The sequence below is a fragment of the Cnephaeus nilssonii genome, assembly GCF_951640355.1.
Source record: "Cnephaeus nilssonii genome assembly, chromosome: 20".
Classification (NCBI taxonomy): domain Eukaryota; kingdom Metazoa; phylum Chordata; class Mammalia; order Chiroptera; family Vespertilionidae; genus Cnephaeus; species Cnephaeus nilssonii.
Genome location: NC_137091.1, coordinates 31,681,782 through 31,698,991, shown reverse-complemented (window position 1 = coordinate 31,698,991; position 17,210 = coordinate 31,681,782). Strand labels below are relative to the sequence as shown.

At 50.6% G+C, this 17,210-nt stretch overlaps 1 protein-coding gene across 1 annotated transcript in view; it reads left to right on the top strand.

Moving 5' to 3' along the window:
• The first annotated feature begins 7,811 nt into the window (after window positions 1-7,811).
• The window catches only part of SLC7A5 (solute carrier family 7 member 5), a 36,628-nt gene continuing 27,229 nt past the window's right edge, over window positions 7,812-17,210 (top strand). Inside the window, exon 1 of the mRNA XM_079799974.1 lies at window positions 7,812-8,496. Coding sequence (XP_079656100.1) covers window positions 7,956-8,496 — 541 coding nt within the window. The 5' untranslated portion in view covers window positions 7,812-7,955. The remainder of the gene's footprint in view (window positions 8,497-17,210) is intronic.

The window sequence follows — 17,210 nt, the reverse complement described above, 5'->3', positions numbered from 1 at the left end:
CTTTCTTATGACCAACAACCCAGACAGGGGACAGCGGGGGAGACCCTCTCTGAGAGAAAAGAATCAATAAAGAAAACCTTCCTAAATATTCCCTGCCAATCTAAGTTGAGAAGAGAGAAAAAGGACTCTCCCCACTTCTAACTTCTATGGAACCCTGCAGAAAAAGAGACCAGAGAGGGCGTAAAGGAAAGCAACGCTCCCCTCCCCTCGGGGCAGGCTTCCGTGACTGCTCAGGATCAGCAGTCTCGGGGCCAGCCAGGCTCGGCCAATTGCTGTGGCTGAGGCAACTTGCCCTTTAGTTCTGCTGGCCGGTTGAATAATTCGAACAACATACAGCAGATTAACAGGAGAGAACCAAATTTTTAATACGTGCACACAGGGAATTCACATAAGCACGAAAATTCCAAAGACAGTGAGGCAACATTGGGTATACACGAAACTTTGTTCAATGGAGAAAAGGGAGGAAAGTGGTCTTAGATGTCAGAAGTGAGAATGGGCAACTGACAGCTACTTGAGGAAGAGCTGAACACACATGGCAGGCAAACTTTTGCTAGGCAACTTGGAAACCATGAGACAGTGTGCTTGGAGTTTTCCTGACTAACGCTGGGGTGAAAACGCTTAGGCAGTGATGGGCAACCTTTTGAGCTTGGTGTGTCAAACTTCGCCAAAAAAACTGAGCATAACTCGGGTAGTGTGTCACTTTGAGGAAAAAACTAACTCCAAGACTAATCGCGAATGTTTCATCCTCAGGAGCAGCAAATGTTTCATCCTCGGCATACGGCCGGCTCAGCGGCCGCGTGTCATCGAAATGGCTACGCGTGTCAGTGCTGACACGCGTGTCATATAGGTTCGCCATCACTGGCTTAGGGTGACTGACTAGGTTACCCTCCTGAAGCAGGTTTTCCCAGCAGAATGGCTTTAAGAAAAGGGGGAGGTAAAAAATTCTGCTTCAGTGTGTTGGGCTTTAATTGATTTCAGTTTGAAATAATTCACATGCCAGGGTGGCACATTCTGGGAACACTGACTCCCGACCCTCTCACACTATGCACCCACATCTGCTGGGAAACAGAGCGTAATTTAGGATATTGCTCAGGGCGGTCCCACCTTTTCAAGCATGCAGACAGGAAAGACTAACAGCTGAGCACAATAAAAGCATGGCTTTTAAAAACAAATTTCCAGAAGAAAAAAAAGACACTTGCTATGTGAAAGGAACACAAACATTTCTCCCACATGGCTGAGAACAAACCTAGCAGGGCGGCCACACAATGGGGACCAGGGGCACAAGCTTCCACTTCAATGATTTATCAGGTACAGACTTTCTGGGGGAAAAGAATGAGTTCAAAAGAAGAGCAGAGATCTAATGGGGCTATAAATACTCCGGCCATCACTCTTGAATGCTGCAGGGTGGTTAAAACCACAACCTTGAGCATCAAGAAAACTCATTCTGCAAAAGCAAAGAATTGTCTACTTTCCTCCCTTTTCAACTCTCTACCAGCTTGCTGCTCTATTGTGGGTGCTTACCAGGAGACAGAACAATGACACAGGTTAACCCCGTTGGAGAGGGCACGCTGTGAACCTCTCTGTTCTGGCGCTCTGTGAGATACGGTATCAGCCTTATCTCATTCAAACCTCAAGCAAGTACTATTACTTCCCATTGTACAGATGTGGAAGCTGAAGCACAGGTTGACACACCGTCCACCACTCAAGCTTCCTTCTAAAGCCAGGCCGCGCGCCCTTCTGCATGCATTTAAGTAAGTGCAATTCTGAGTTAGCTGTAAAAGCAGGGTTACTGAGGAGTATGTGAAAAAAAATAAAATAAAGAAAAACCTCACTCAAAGTGGGGTCCCCTGAATGGGAGCTCTTACACATGTACCACCCATCGCAACTCACTTTACAACTGGGGCAAGCAAGCAGCTTACTTCACATAAACAGGGAGGAGGAAGGAAGATTTTCTTCTTACCCAGCAACTGCCCAGCCAATGAGAAACCACCATACTCAGCTAATGAGAAGCCACCACCACCCTGAACTCTTGCTTTTCTCTAATGGACTTTTGCTCATACTCACCCCTTCCAACTTCCTTCTTTTACTCTATTAAAAAATGTCCCCCTTCTTTGTTCTGTGGGCTCCCCTGGGTTTGCCATAGTTTGCATGTCCTGAATTGCATTCGTTATTCCCAAATAAACTTGTTTTTGCTGGTAAAATAACTAGCTATTTTCTTTTTCAAGGTTGCCCAGGATAACCTGGGGTGGAAGACAAGGCTTTTAAACCTTGTGAGATAAAGTGACCCCACTGTCTATCAGAGCACAGTGGCTGGCTGCAAGGCAGAAAATCACTCTAAATGTGTTTTGTAACTTTTATTTACCTACAGAAACAACAGGCTTGCTTTAAGTGAAACACACCTAGAGATCGCTTTTGTTTGGAATATTTGTGAAACTCAATCCACTCCTGCTGATTAAAGATTCCTAGGGCTATTCAACATTCCTTGGGCAAGGGGGCCATACTTTTTTCTTTCCCAAGGCCAAAAACATCAGAGTTTGTCCCTCCCTACAAATAGCAGTCAGAGACTAAGCCAGAAGACCAGGAGGGAGATTTTCCGTGGAGTCCTACTTTCCCTAAGGAAGAGGAGACAGACCATGAGGCTGCGCTGCTCCTGTGTTCTGTGGGTAAATTTCCTTTCAGATTAACAATGTAAAGGGAGTATATACTCATAGAAAGTTTATAAACAATAGGGAAATATAAAAAGAAAAACATCATACAATTAAATCCTCACTTATCATCATCATCAAAAGGTTTTCGACCTGAAGAAAACCCAGTTTTACCCTAGGCTAATTGATATAAACAAGAGTTAAGTTCCTTAACTCATCCATGTTATAAAGAAACAATGTTATTGGAGGACCTGCTATATGTAACCTCCCCTCCACCTGAAGATGGATGCTATTACCATTTTGGTACATATTTAATCAATTCTGTAGCCATTGACACTACTAGACACTACTAGAGGCCAGGTGCACGAATTTGTGCACGGGTGGGATCTGGCCGGCCCACCCTGATGCGGGCTTATTGAGGCTGGGACGGCCAGGGGGATGGGCTGTGGGAGGTTGGCTGGCCGCCCCGCCCCCGATCAGGTCGGTTGGCCGGCCACAGTGCGAGTCACAGTGATCGGTTGTTCCAATTGTTCCAGTTGCTTGGCTTTAGATTATATATAGAGATTACTACCACTAGTGGCTACTATTTATTGAGTTCTTTTGTGACACATGCTATTCTAACTGCTTTACACATACTAGTTCATTTGTAGTAGGTGCTCCTATTCCCACTCAAAACAAGCAAACCAGGGTCCAAAGAGGGGCAGGATTTGCCCAAGTTCCTTCAGCTGGTGTGCAGTGGGACCCAGGTGAGAACTCAGGAAACCTCTCTCCAAGCCCATGGTTTACACTGCTGCCATAAAACCCCTCCCCATTTCCTTTCCTCCCAGTTTTATTGAGATACTAGCAGCCCGATGCATGAAGATTCGTGCATGAATGGGCCTTCCTTCCTATGGCTGCCGGCACTGTCTTTGCTCCGACCAGACCTGCCTTTCTGCCCTTGCTCCAGCTTGGAGACACCTTTCTGCCTTCCCGACCCCCAGCTGCTCGGCGCCGGCATATGCAAATTAACCTGCCATCTTTGTTGGGTCAATTTGCATACTCACTCCTGACTGGCTGGTGGGCATCGCACAGATACGGTCAATTTGCATCTTTCTCTTTTATTAGTGTAGATAATTGACATATAAAATTGTATTAGTTTAGCCCAGCCAGTGTGGCTCAGCAGTTGAGCTTCGACCCAGGAACCAAGAGGTCACAGGTTTGATTCCTGGTCAGGGCACATGCCCAGTTTGCAGGCTCAATCCCCAGGAGGGATGCGTGCAGGAGGCAGCTGATTGATGATGTTCCTCTCTCATTGATGTTTCTATCTCTCTATCCCTCTCCCTTCCTCTCTCTCTCAAAATCAATAAAAACATACTTTTAAAACATTGTATTAGTTTAAGGTGTACAACCTAATGATTTTATATTTGTTTATATTGCAAAATGATCATCACAATAAGTGTAGTTACCATCTATCACTTCACAGTTACCTTTTTTTTCTTGTAATGAGAACTTTTAAGATATACCCTCTGAGCAACTTTCAACATACACTACAGTATTGTTAAATATAGTTACCACGCTGTACATTACATCCCAGGACATATTTATCTTGTAACTGGGAGTTTGTACCTTTTGACCACCTTCACCATTTTCCCCACTCCCCATTTTCTATAGCCCACATTTTGCCATCGGGAATCTGAAGTTCACTGAAGGAGGTAACAGTTGAGAGTTCAGCCCTAGCTGGTTTGGCTCAGCCTACCAACTGAAGGGTCATGGGTTCGATTCCGGTTAAGGGCATGTACCTTGGTTGCAGACTCAATCTGATCCCCAGCCCTGGTCGGGGCTCATATGGGAGGCAACCAATCCATCTGTCTCTCTCACATCAATGTTTCTCTTTCTCTGTCTCTCCCTCTCCCTTCCACTCTCTCTAAAAATCAATGGAAAATATGCCGGGGTGGGAATTAACAAAAACAATAAATAAATAAATATTTCTTTTTAAAATAAGTTTTTAAAAATTAAAAAAAAAAAAAAAAGGAGTTCAGAAACTGGGCAGAAAAAGCTTGAAGGGCAGCTACTACATTGGCCTAACATCAAACCTGTCTCCTGGCAGGTGGAGGTCCTGTGACAGGTTCTTTTCTCCTCAGGTGGCCCCAAAGCCTCTAAGACTCCGAACTGGAGAGAGAGGCTGCCCCAGGGGGTTATAACCTACAGCAGATGCAGGTCTGCCTGACCCGAGTGCCATGTATGTTTTCCTCCAGGGCAGTTCAGCTTCTCCAAAACCAATCCTTCCTGTTCCAAGAAGAAACGTTCCTCCCCAGAAGGCCAAGTTACACCCTAGAAAGAGAAACGGCTTGCTCCTACAAAACGGCAGCTTTGCCAGATCTCAGAAATGCGCTTGGGGTCCCAGCTCAGCTAAAGCACCAAATGGGGTCTTGGAGAGTTATACCCCATTGTTTCATTCATGATCTATCACGAATGTAGTTTTCCAGCAAAGATGTTTTTAATGATCATACTGTATCTCACCATGCAGATATAGCAACATTTACCAAACCAAATCTGTTTGGTGTATATCCAATATTGACTATTATAAAGTTGTAATAAGCAACCGTGTACATAGCCAAAACACAGAACACTTATTTCCTTAGAGAAATTCCTAAAAGTGAAATTACTGGCTAGACAGAACACATGACTTTAAGGCTTTTGATGAAAACTCTCAAACTTCTCCCTACAGAAATGTTCAAGATATTTTCCCCTTTAGCCTTGGTGAGAATCAATGACATGATTTTCAATAAATTACTGACTAGTGTATGAACAAAAAGCTCCAGTAGATGGCACTCTTTGCTAATATTTTAAGTCTTGGATTTCAGGCAAGGCTCTCTGTGCTTGATTCAATTTGCATCAGGGAAGTCAGATACATACATATCAAAGCAAATTTGCAAAAGGAAATCTAGGATGTTATATAAAAACCAATCAACAGTGGGATATTGGGATCCTGTGAGATCTTAAAAGCACTCTGGAATGTTGTCACCCTTCCAGCTATTAAAATCTCCTGCAATTTCCCAAGAACCCCGCAGGGGAGGCACCAACATTCCAGGTGCACATGCATTCTCTCCACTTCCCTTGTTAATTTTTACTCCAGGAAAGCAGGGTTGGGCCATCCTGGTTCCTTCTGACCGGCTTTCTGGGCCCTCATAGTACCCTTATCAGTGGTCAGCAAACTCATTAGTCCACAGAGCCAAATATCAACAGTACAACGATTGAAATTTCTTTTGAGAGCCATTTTTTTTTTAAAACTTAAACTTCTTCTAACGCCACTTCTTCAAAATAGACTCGCCCAGGCCGTGGTATTTTGTGGAAGAGCCACACTCAAGGGGCCAAAGAGCTGCATGTGGCTCGCGAGCCGCAGTTTGCCGACCACGGCCTTAGCTTATCACTTCCATGTGTGATTACTGATCCTTCTCTCTTTTGCGGGAGGTGGCATTCACTGGAGCCCAGTGCAGTGGCCCCTGCAGGTGTCAGCCGCATGAATTCAGGCAGAGGTTCTTGGGACCTGGCCTTAGAGCTTTGCCAAATGATGCCCTTCGTTTTGAAACCAAAATCCATCCTGAGATTTTCAAATCTTAGCTGCTATAAATGACAAAAACTTAACAACAGACTGGAGGTGAATAAGCCACAGGAAGAAGGGTGGCAGAATGACTAAAAGTACACATAGGTTCAGGGATCATTTATAAGGATGGAGTTCCAGCTCACTCACTGGTCAAAATTAAATCACTCCACTAAGCCTGTTTCCTCATCTACAACATGGCTCTAATGATAGCACCTACTCTATTAAGTAAGAATTTGCATTCCAAGGGCTCAGCACAGCGCCTGGTACCCAATAAGGACTCTGTAAGTTTGCTTGGCCATTGCAACCTCGCCTCCTGCCAAGCAGCACCCTCTGAAGGAACAGTGGAAAATACAAGAGTAAAGAGATTGTGTGTGTGTTTTTTTAATTATTATTATCCCAAGCCACCAATTCAGACAACATCTTGCAAGTTAATATTTGTGTTGTGTGACCTCCCGGCTGTCAATATTTCACTCGGCTCTAACACTGCAGATGAATAACTGGCTTGCTGGGGGGGAGAGAGGGGCTCTATCAGAATGGGGGGCTCTATCAGGGTGCAGGAAGGTCCAGAATGATATGCCTTGGCTCAACTCCCCCAGAAGGGGCTCGAGTTCTTTTCCAGTTCACATGTCAATTAAATCAGCAAGTATTTCTTTCTTGCTTCCAGGCCTGGAGTGACCGGTCATCCTGCACTCCCTCTGACTTCGGACCTCGCTCTGGCTACCTGGCAACCCTTCTTATCTAAGATGCCTCCCGTGTTCTTCAAGAATAACAGGATAAAGCCCCTTCACCTGCAGTCCGCCTTTAAATTCGTTGAACTTCCAACCTAGATTTGGGGGCACAGTTTTCAGGGTGCTTCTTCGGGAATCCCCCATTTTGTCAATTTAACTGAGCTTATGTAAATAGCAGGTTTCCCAAAACTTGTGTCATTGCTTTTCAAAATTGTATGCCCTGAACACTGTTCTTTGGCAAGGAGATTCCTGTTGGGATAAAATGGGAATTCCTTCCCCTCACTCAGCCCACTGATTCAGTACCCCAGACCTCCCAGCTGGACCATGACCTTCTCCCAGGAGCGGCCGTTCTGATGCTCTTCATACCTCCCAGGTTCCCAGATGAGCAGACGGCGGGGTCCATCAGGGACAGAAACCCGCGCCCCACCGGGCCTGGACGCTCTCCAGGGAACAGGCAGGCTTCCTCTGAGCCCCAGGGTCCCCCTAAATCCCACCCTTTCTGCGCTTTGGCCTCAGGCCCGCCCGACTACACCGCCTGCTATCAGCCTGGGGCAAAGGTGGGGCGCCCCGACCGCCGAGTGGCATTCGGGCCCACGTGGGCGGTGGGGTCCAGGCCAGGACAACGCGGGAACTCGAGCGGAGGGCGAGGGGTGGGGCGGGGCGGGGCGGCGCGCCCCACCCTCCCCCACCCTCCCCCACCCTCCGGACCACGTGGGGCCCGGACTGCTCACCAGGCTGGCGGCGTGGTTGGCTGATTGCACCTGCGCGGAACTGGAAGGCGGGGCCTGGTGTGCGGGCCGCGGGTGCTAGCGGAGCCGAGCCGGGCAGGGTGAGGCAGGTATTAGAGGCGGCACGGGCGGGCTCTAGAGGTTGGGCGGGGCCAAGGCGGAGACGGGGCGGGGCCTGGCTTAGAAAAGCCGCGGCTGAGCCGCGAGGGCCGCTCTTCTCTGATCCGCGGCGCGCTCCTCCTGTCTGCCCGATCCCCGGCGAGGCGGCAGCATGGCGGGCGCGGGCCCCAAGCGGCGCTCGTCGTCTGCCCGTGCGGCGGCCGAGGAAGAGGAGCTGCAGGCTCGGGAGCGGATGCTGGCGGCGAAGCACGCGGAGGGCGCGGGGGGCGCGGGGGGCGCGGGTGTGACCCTGCAGCGCAACATCACGCTGCTCAACGGCGTGGCCATCATCGTGGGCACCATCATCGGCTCGGGCATCTTCGTGACACCCACCGGTGTGCTCAAGGAGGCGGGCTCGCCCGGGCTGGCGCTGGTGATCTGGGCCGTTTGCGGCGTCTTCTCTATCGTGGGGGCTCTCTGTTACGCGGAGCTGGGGACCACCATCTCCAAATCGGGCGGGGACTATGCCTACATGCTCGAGGTCTACGGCTCGCTGCCCGCCTTCCTCAAGCTCTGGATCGAGCTGCTCATCATCCGACCCTCCTCGCAGTACATCGTGGCGCTGGTCTTCGCCACCTACCTTCTCAAGCCGCTCTTCCCTACCTGCCCGGTGCCCGACGACGCCGCCAAGCTCGTGGCCTGCCTATGCGTGCGTGAGTACCACCGCGGGACCCGCCGGGGTGGGCTGGGGTGGGGGGGGAACCCCGGGCCATCCCTCATCCCCGAACCCCCGGCCATCTTCAAAACCCCGGGCCTTTTCGAATCCCCAGGCCATCTCGGCGGTTCTGGGCTAAGGTCTGGAACCCCACGTGCGTCTCATTCATTCGTTTACACCCCACCTTGGGAATTCCGCAGTGACAGGCCGCATGGTTCCTGTACCCAGCCTCTTGTGGGCGGTCCACTTCCCCAGCTCGTCCATTCAGATCCGGTCGAGCTGAGCAATATCCCCTTTCTCTAGGGAGGCACCCACGTGGAGTGTGAAACGCGAATTTCCTGCTTGCTGTTTGAGCCTCCCCAGGGCTGTTCATAGAGACAAATTGTGGTTTTAAAATTTTTTTTTTCACTCATTATCTCCTTTCCAGACCAGCTTATCAGGAATCAGCAGAGGCTGACTGATACAAAAAAAACATAGTGCTAAAATCCTGTGTGTAGGCAGCAGTGTCGGAATCCCCTGAAGATGACCTTAGGTAGTAAAAGAAGGGTGCTTGACTGAGAATTAAATTTGGGTGTGGGGACTCCCAAGTTGTGCGGACAGTCAATGGCCACAGTCCTAAGTTGGTGGGCACTGTGCTAGTATATTGGTAGACGTGGTGCTCGTATGTTGGTGGACACGCTGTGGGTATATTGGTGAGCATGGTCCAGGAGGAGTGTTGGTTTTAAATTTTGTTACACAAAATTTGCTGGGGGCCAGAGACCAAAGAAAGGCTGACAACATCATTACATTGAGAACTTACACAGGAGGCACATCTTGGGCGTTGGCAAGACGACATTAGCTATCATCTCCGCCACGTGGCGGGTGCTAAAGAATTACATAGGACAGGGCAGGGTGGAAAGGGGTTCTGGGGTATGACCTGCCCCAGATAAGGGGAAAACACCTTATTACATACTTCCAGGGCAGAGCGAGGGCGGGTTCCAGGAACCAGCACGTTTGGAGCACAGGAAAGGGATCCGAGGGTCTACGAGGGGATTTATGGGAAGTAATCTGTGTTCTCCCCAGATCTAGCTGGATCTAGCATGGAGGTCCGGCATCAGTCAGGCCACAGGTCCCCTTCACGGAACAGTCTCTCTTCCACACTACAGTGTTCGTATGTTGATGGGCATGGTCCTGGTAGGTTGGTAGGCATGTTCCTGGTATGTTCTTCACCTAAGAGTACAACCAGGCTGGAGAAGATTGCTGCTTTGCAAAAACAGTTCTCTTACGGGATTTCCGAAAAAATTAATTTGTACCAAACGTAATGTGATTTTTTTCCTTAAAGGCCGTTGGCAGTTTTTCCGCCTACCTATTGGCCAACCTCTAGGGAGGCTTGCAAATGGAAGCGTCCTCCTTTCAGAGTTGCCACCTTGAGGATTTGCCCAAATCTCAGTCCTGCATATAAGGACAGAGATAGCGGGGTACATTGGTGGTTTCAGATCCGAGCCGTGAATCTCGGGGCCTGTGCGGTGACCTGAGGTGGCTTCTGCCTGGCCGTGCCCGCTGGGCTTACTGGGCCTGCAGAGCACGTGGACCGAGTTTCCTGCATGCGTCCCTGCGCCACGGGGGCAGGTATTTTAGACTCTGAGACGGGCTCCAGCAAGTGGCGTGTCCTGAAGGCAGAACTCAGCGCAGCTCTGTTTGGCTGCTGGGATCACCTGCTTTCCTGAGAACCTGAACAGGCGGGCAGTCACCCGGGGTGAAGGGACAGTATTTGCCTTTTGGGGGGCAGAGGGTCTCAATGATATGAATCTCAGCTTTAGAAACTTTGGTCTAAATCTAGGAAAAGTCATAGCAATAGTCTATGTGCCTAGACTAGGAAAGCCTGTGGCTTCTTGGTGGACTTTGAGATGAGGGTTTTATGGGATGATGCATTGGACTGGCTAAGGAAAAAGCCCCTCTCAAGGCAAGATCAGCCCTAGCCAGTTTGGCTCAGTGGAGAGCGTCGGCCTACAGACTGAAGGGTCCTGGGTTTGATTCCCGGCAAGGGCACATGCCCGAGTTGTGGGCTCGATCCCCAGTAGGGGGCATGCAGGAGGCAGCCGATCAATGATTCTCTCATCATTAATGTTTCTCTCTCTCCCTTCCTCTCTGAAATCAATAAAAATATATTGACGGCAAGATGCCCATAAAACCCATTAGGAGAAATTTAATTGTCCAATTTTCATTGCTAGATACGATATAATGTTTGGGCCCAGTATGTATGTAATGAAATAGATAGTATCTTTAAAGGGCCCCCTCTCTAGTCTTTAAAAATGGACCCCTTACTTTCTTATTTCTTAAACTTTTGGGTTTACGTAGGTAAATCCTCAGATTCTAGTGGGCTCCAGTGGGTACTATCGCTCTGGCCAGGCTCCAGCTCACTTCTGTTCCGGCATTGCGGGCCTGGTGGAGCCGGTCATGCCAGTGGCACCCCTTCCCGTAGGAGTGAGGGCGACCTTTCCATGTATTGATCAGCTTTCGTAACTCTTTTTCTCTGAACCTCCTGTATGAATGTGATACACGTGCGTGCATGTGTGTGGCTTTTTCTGATGGAAAGAGGACTTTCAGTGACACAGGCATGTACCTCCTGCAAGAGCAAGCGCTAGTCTAGAGCCTTACTTGGCCGGGATAGGGACATGGGCTTGTCTAAGACTGGCTGAGCGGGCCTGGCTGTTCTCACCCAGGACAGTCAAACCTCGGTTCTGGAACATCTCTGATCTGGAACAATTCTGTCACGGAAAAAATGTCTCCCTTTTAGAAAAAGGCTTCAGTTCTCAACCTGATGACCCTTTCATGCTGACACATCAGCATAACAAAAAGTGTCTCAGCCACAAACAAAGGAAAGAGGGTGAGTCCGTTTACTACAGTGCTGTGGATATTTTCTCCTTTTTTTGTTGTTGTTGCTGGTAAAATGGATGTTTAGCACAATTTTAAAACATAAAGAGGCCATCAAGGGTGCTGATGTTGCTAAGGGTGTAGAAGTGCTTATAAAACACCAATCACAGGAATTGAAGAGGTAGAAAAACTGTTGTTGGTTTGGATAAAGGAAAAGCAGTTAGCCAGTGGTGACAGCATTTCGGAGGCAGTGATAAGTGAAAAAAGCAAGGATGCTGCACCCCTGGAATGAATGCTGGAAGTGATTAGTTTAAGGCTAGAAGGGGGTGGCTCGATAAGTTTAAGAAGTGTTTGTTTATAGATTAAACAGCACATTAGACACGTACTGTATATTAGAGAGGTTAAAACAGGGAATCACGGGTCTGGAATGAATTAATTCAATTTACATTATTTCTAATGGGAAGAAATGATTTGGTTTTCAAACAGCCTCCTGTTTGAAAATTAGGTTCGAGAACCGAGGTTCCACTGTACAGTGAAAGGTTATGGTTGTTCAAGAAGGGGGCTTCTGAGAAGGCAGTGAGAGTTCCCACAGAAGAGCCACAGAGTTCCTGAGAGCTCTTCAATTGTCGCACAAAAACTGGGTTCCACCTCTTTCTCGATGGCCATGTGGAATGTGATATAAGCCTGGGTTTACATGGTTATTTATTGCTTAACGAAAACGTGTTAGTGGTTGCTGAGATCAGATGAGTCTGGGTTCTGTGTGTGTGACGGAGTCACTCGGGTTGGAGCTGAGTTCTTGCCAGCTGGGTTTTGCTTGGGCAGTTGATCCTCCCTTCCTGGGCCACTTTTTTGTAAAATGTCTGGGGCTCCCGAGGGCCGCCCAAGGACAAGGACAGGGTCTTGTATGTGAGAGCAGCGGTGGTTCAGGGACACAGCGGTGGCCTCATTGGTCCTTTATCTCAAGGGAGACGCTCTCAGAGGAAGGGATCTGAACAGGTCCTCTTCTTCGTAAGCTGAGCTACGAAAAGGGCTTAGACGCGTAGCTGTCAGGGAAGTGGCCGCAGCAGACCGCTGGTTGCCCACCCTCCTCTCCCTCTCCTAGATGGGTGAGGGTAGGACCGTGCCTGCTGGCACAGCCCCCCACACTTGGACTTACTGGTTACTTGCGGCACTCAGGTTGGCCTACTGGTGGCTGAGAATGGGACTCTGGGTCACTGGGTCCCCTCTCTGCATGGTGGCCCCTCTTGAGGTCTGAAGAGCACTTTCTGCCTTCTCATGGAGACAGACAGTTGGCCAGGGCTCCCCTAGACTGAGTTAGGCCCCCACCATGACCCTGACTTGGGCAGATACACATGTGCGGGGGGTGGGGGGCACGCTCAGCTGTTGGTCCTCTGGGGACCCCTGGCCTGCAATATTTCCTACCTGGTGTCAGGTAAAGAGCCTATGCTGTGCGTGCGGACAGACCTGGGTTCTGTTTTGAGGAATTCACTGGGAATTCCAAGCCTCAGTTTACACATAAGTGAACTAGAGATCTGTCACAGCTCTGCCTGGGTGTTTGAGGACTCTAGGCCATGGTGTATCTAACGATGGCACATGGGGACCCGGTCACACGGTGGCTGTGACTTACTCTCCACACTGCCCTCTGTCACCTATAACATCTTCAGCTGCCCTAGAACTCGCTCTTTTCTGGTTTAGGGAAAAGAAGGAAGAGAGAGGATGGCCCGGCTGGTGTGGCTCAGCGGTTGAGCGTCGACCTATGAACCAGGTTTACAGGTTCAATTCCTGGTCAGGCACATGTCAGGATTTCAGGCTCAATTCCCTGAAATCCTCAATGCAAGAGGCAGCCAAACAATGATTCTCTCTCAACATTGATGTTTTTATCTCTCCCTCTCCCTTCCTCTGAAATCAATGAAAATGTATTTTAAAAAAAGAAGAAGAAGAGAAGAGAGAGTGGGTGGAGAGGAGGAAGTGGGTTGGTGGTAGTGGTGATGGTGGTGGTAAATGCTAACCTGCTGTCAGCTCCTCCACGTAGGGGTGAAGGGCATAGATGAGGTGTAGGTTTGGTCAGTTGGGGTGATGACCAGAGTGGGGAGGGGAGACCATAACAGCACCTTCCATCCCCCAGTCTTCTAGCTGCCCGGCTTGTTTCCATCAGTGCATGCCGGACAGTGACCCTGCTTCTGGGGGTGTGGGAACCCCCACAATGTGTCCAACACTGTGTCCCTAGGACTCCAGCCAGGCCTGTCACAGTGAGGCCTAGTTTAGGGTGACTGGCCGCCTGCCAGCTGCCAGGGCTAAGCTCCTTGATGTGTGAAGCAAAGGCTTCTGGGTGTTTCGAAGGAGCTGGTGATCCTAGAATCGCAAGCTGTGAGCTCAGTGCAGACGACAGCCCAGTAATTAGTCCTGAAATCTGACTAGCCTGCCAGACATGAAAGTGGTCCGGCCGCGGGAGCTAGTCTGGCCCAGTCAGGACTGGGGCCAAATTCTGTGTGGTCCTTCACAGAAGCATTTGACCCCAGGGAGGCGGGAGCTGCCGGCGAATATGTCTAACCCTTTTCCCTGGGTCATAGCCCCCTTTGATAATCCCATGGAATGTGCAGGCTCTGCCCAGAAATGGGTACCAGGCATGTTCACTGCAAACTGTGTGGTCCTAGGGTGTTCAGGTCCCCTAAGGCCCTGGCCCAGGTTGGAAGCCACCCCTGCCCCCGAGAGGGGCCCTCCTGATCAGGCCAGAAACAGATCCGACATTTTCTAGCTGGTGCACTTGGATTCCCCTATTCCCGTATGCTCTGCGCCTCAGCCTATGAAATCAGTGTTGCCATTCCCATTTTTTATGGCTGGGGAAACCGAGGCAGAGGTGAGCTGGGAGTGCTGTGCACCCTCCTCCACACTGAACTGCCTTTTGTCATCAATGTGTGGGGACACATGACCGGGTCTATGCTGGTGAGGATGGCAGGCGTCAGGGGTCAGGAATGCTGTAAATCCCACATCCAGGCATCTGGTTGGCCGGGGCATGGACATGTGGATCTGAGGTTCCTTATATCCTGGATTCCCCTGTCTGCGGGGCACCACACATCTTATATACTTTACATCTTTCTATCAAACTCACCTTGCAAATGAGCTTCTAGGGGAGGTGAGCCAAGAGCCACCCTGTGGGTTCCAGCTGCCCAGCAGCCATAAGTCCTGTCCTGTGGCCACAGATTGGCCTCCAGTTCCTGTCCCCTCCTTCCATGACTCACAGCAGGTGCTGGGGACTGTTGGGGTGGGGCATGTGATTCTACACCCCAGTCGGTGTCACCTTCCAGGCTCTTGTCTGGATTGTGGCCAGGGGAGTTGCCCAGAATGCACCTGTTCCCACCCGGACTTTGCTTCATCTTGTCCCCACCAACAGGACTGCTGCCCAGTCCAGCAGCTTTTTGGCTCTGATGGTTGGGGTGCCATCTACATTATGGCAGGAGGACCCCACCCAGCTCTGTCCTCCATCCAGGCAGGATGCTGAATTCCTGCTCTGGCTCTGGATCGTGAGCTATCCCATGCAGGACATTTCTGGAGGTCAAGCCATCTCCCCCCCCCCCCCCCCCCCCAGTGGATTTCGCCCGCTATGTGAAGAATTAGCACTGACTTCCCATTCGGGCTCTGGAACCATGATACACGCAACTTGATCTGTGCTCTGAGTCACTCTGACCTTGGTTGCTGGCTGAATCTGTCGCTGCTGAGACCTGATCATCTGTAAGTCACTCAGAGTAGCCGATACCGAACTGAGGCCACTCCTCAGCAGACATGAGTCCCGTGGCCCCCTGTGACCCTATGGCCGGCCCAGCCCTTTGTCCCCTCCATGTGATTTGCCCAAGACCAGCACAGGATTCAGTCCTCAGCACTCACATGGGTGCGGGGCTGTCTTCATCTGGTTCCCTTCTGGGGGACCCTGTCAGCCTGATCAGCTGGAAGGCTAGGGCCTCTGCAGAAGGCCTAAGTGGGGTCCTGGCTTTGTCCTCAAGGTAAATGGGAGCATTGTGAGTGTCCTGCAGTGGTAGAGGGAGGGGCTTCTCTGCAGTGAGCCCGACCCAGAACACGAGGGAGGGGGCTCAGCCGTCACTGTTATCCAGGATGGCAGGGCTCGGGAAGTCCAGCGCTGTCAGCTCCATATGAAGACCCTGTACTGGGGTGTTGGGCCAGGGTCTATGGAGCAGAAGAGGGACTGGGTCCTATCCTGGAGTGACCTTGCCCAGTAGGAGGGAGACACATGGAAGCACATGTTCTATAGCTCATTCAGGCCCTGTACCTAAAAGGGCGTGCAGGGGGCGGGGGCTGGCCTGCAGCCCAGGGAGCTTGGAGCAGGCACTCACGGGACCTTCTCTCTGCAAGTCCCACATGAACCCTCGGCCCAGAGAGCAGCAGACACCTGTCCAAGGCTCTGCTCCCTAACAACAGCCTGTTCAGACCTGTGGGACAGAGTCCCCCACCCACCCATCCCTTCCCCTATGCGGGTGCCCAGTAGATGTGCATCTCAGGCATGCTCACTTTGGGTGGGACCCGATGGGCGGGGAGGGGCTGCACCTCAGAATCACCTGATTAGGACTGATGCCCAGTCCCTCTGAGACCTAGCAGTGAAGCACAGTACAGGTCAGGGAGCTGTGCTGGAGCCTGTCAGGGGCAGCCAGGGTTGAAGATCCTGGGCGAGTGGCACAGCACAGGAGTGGGACTTAGGAGACCTGGGCATACTCACCCTGCTCTGTGACTGCTGTGTGACTTTCAGCATGTTGAACAGCCTCTCTGAGCTCTCTACCCCAACTACCAAATGGGGGTTGAATACTGCACATGTCCTCTCACCCCTCAAGTACAGCGCCTGCAGAAGGTTTTCCCTCCTTTTTCTTTATTAGCACAACTGCTGGAGAAACCATTTGGGGAGGGTGGAGTTCCCGCCCACAGATGTATGCATGTATCTCTCTGCATTTAGCCAGTGATGGAGACTTCTAACCACCGAGACCCCTGCACATACAGGTTTGGCTATTCTCAGCAGATCTTTGCACTCAGCCATGACTAATCAAATTAACGCTAATTCTTGATGGGGTGCCAGACATCGAGTTTGCATAGCTTACCCACAAAGCAGGCGGCAGGATTAGGATGAGGAACCAGGCTCAGATATGATAAGTAACCTGCCCAGGGTCACACAGCATGGTCAGAACTCCCTCAGATTTTAGAGCCAGCGGGCGGGCCTCCCTCCCGTCTGTCCTAGCTGTTCTTGGGTTTAGGGGGCCCTTTGGGAACCTCCCTGTTCTCCAGGACTCTTGCTTCCAAAGAGCCCAGTAAAGAGAGAAGTTGCTATTTGTGGGGTGTCCTGCTTAGCCCTGGACTCAGGGTGTCGGCAGATTCTAGAGGTGACTAATCTGCCTTTCTGGCGTGTTTTGAAATGAATGTGTCAGCCTTTTCCAGATGCTCACTGATACCTCCACCCTGGGCTGGGTGAACTCTGTGTGGTTGGGCATAACTCAGCCCTAGTCAAAAATGGAAAAACGGAAACACGTGTTCTTGGGCTGGTCACAGGCAATTTGAAAATATGATGCTGGCCTATTAGTAATATATTTTTGCAGAAATTAGTGAATGGAGTCGGGGAGGGGCTTGAGGACCAGTGTGCCCCCTGAGACTCCAGATTTCATGTCCTGCCTCTCCCTCAGGTGGCAGCCCCTTGAATCGGAGCACTTCCCTTTGTTCCTAGAGAGACTGGGTGTGCCTGCTCCTGGGAATGGCTTCATTTCCCCTCCGTGGCCAGCAGTGGGGATGAGGTCTGGAGCCACCATCAACCTGAGCTGCTCAGCATCCTAGTGCATCCTGGGAGTGAGGCCACGCGCCTTTGTTTTC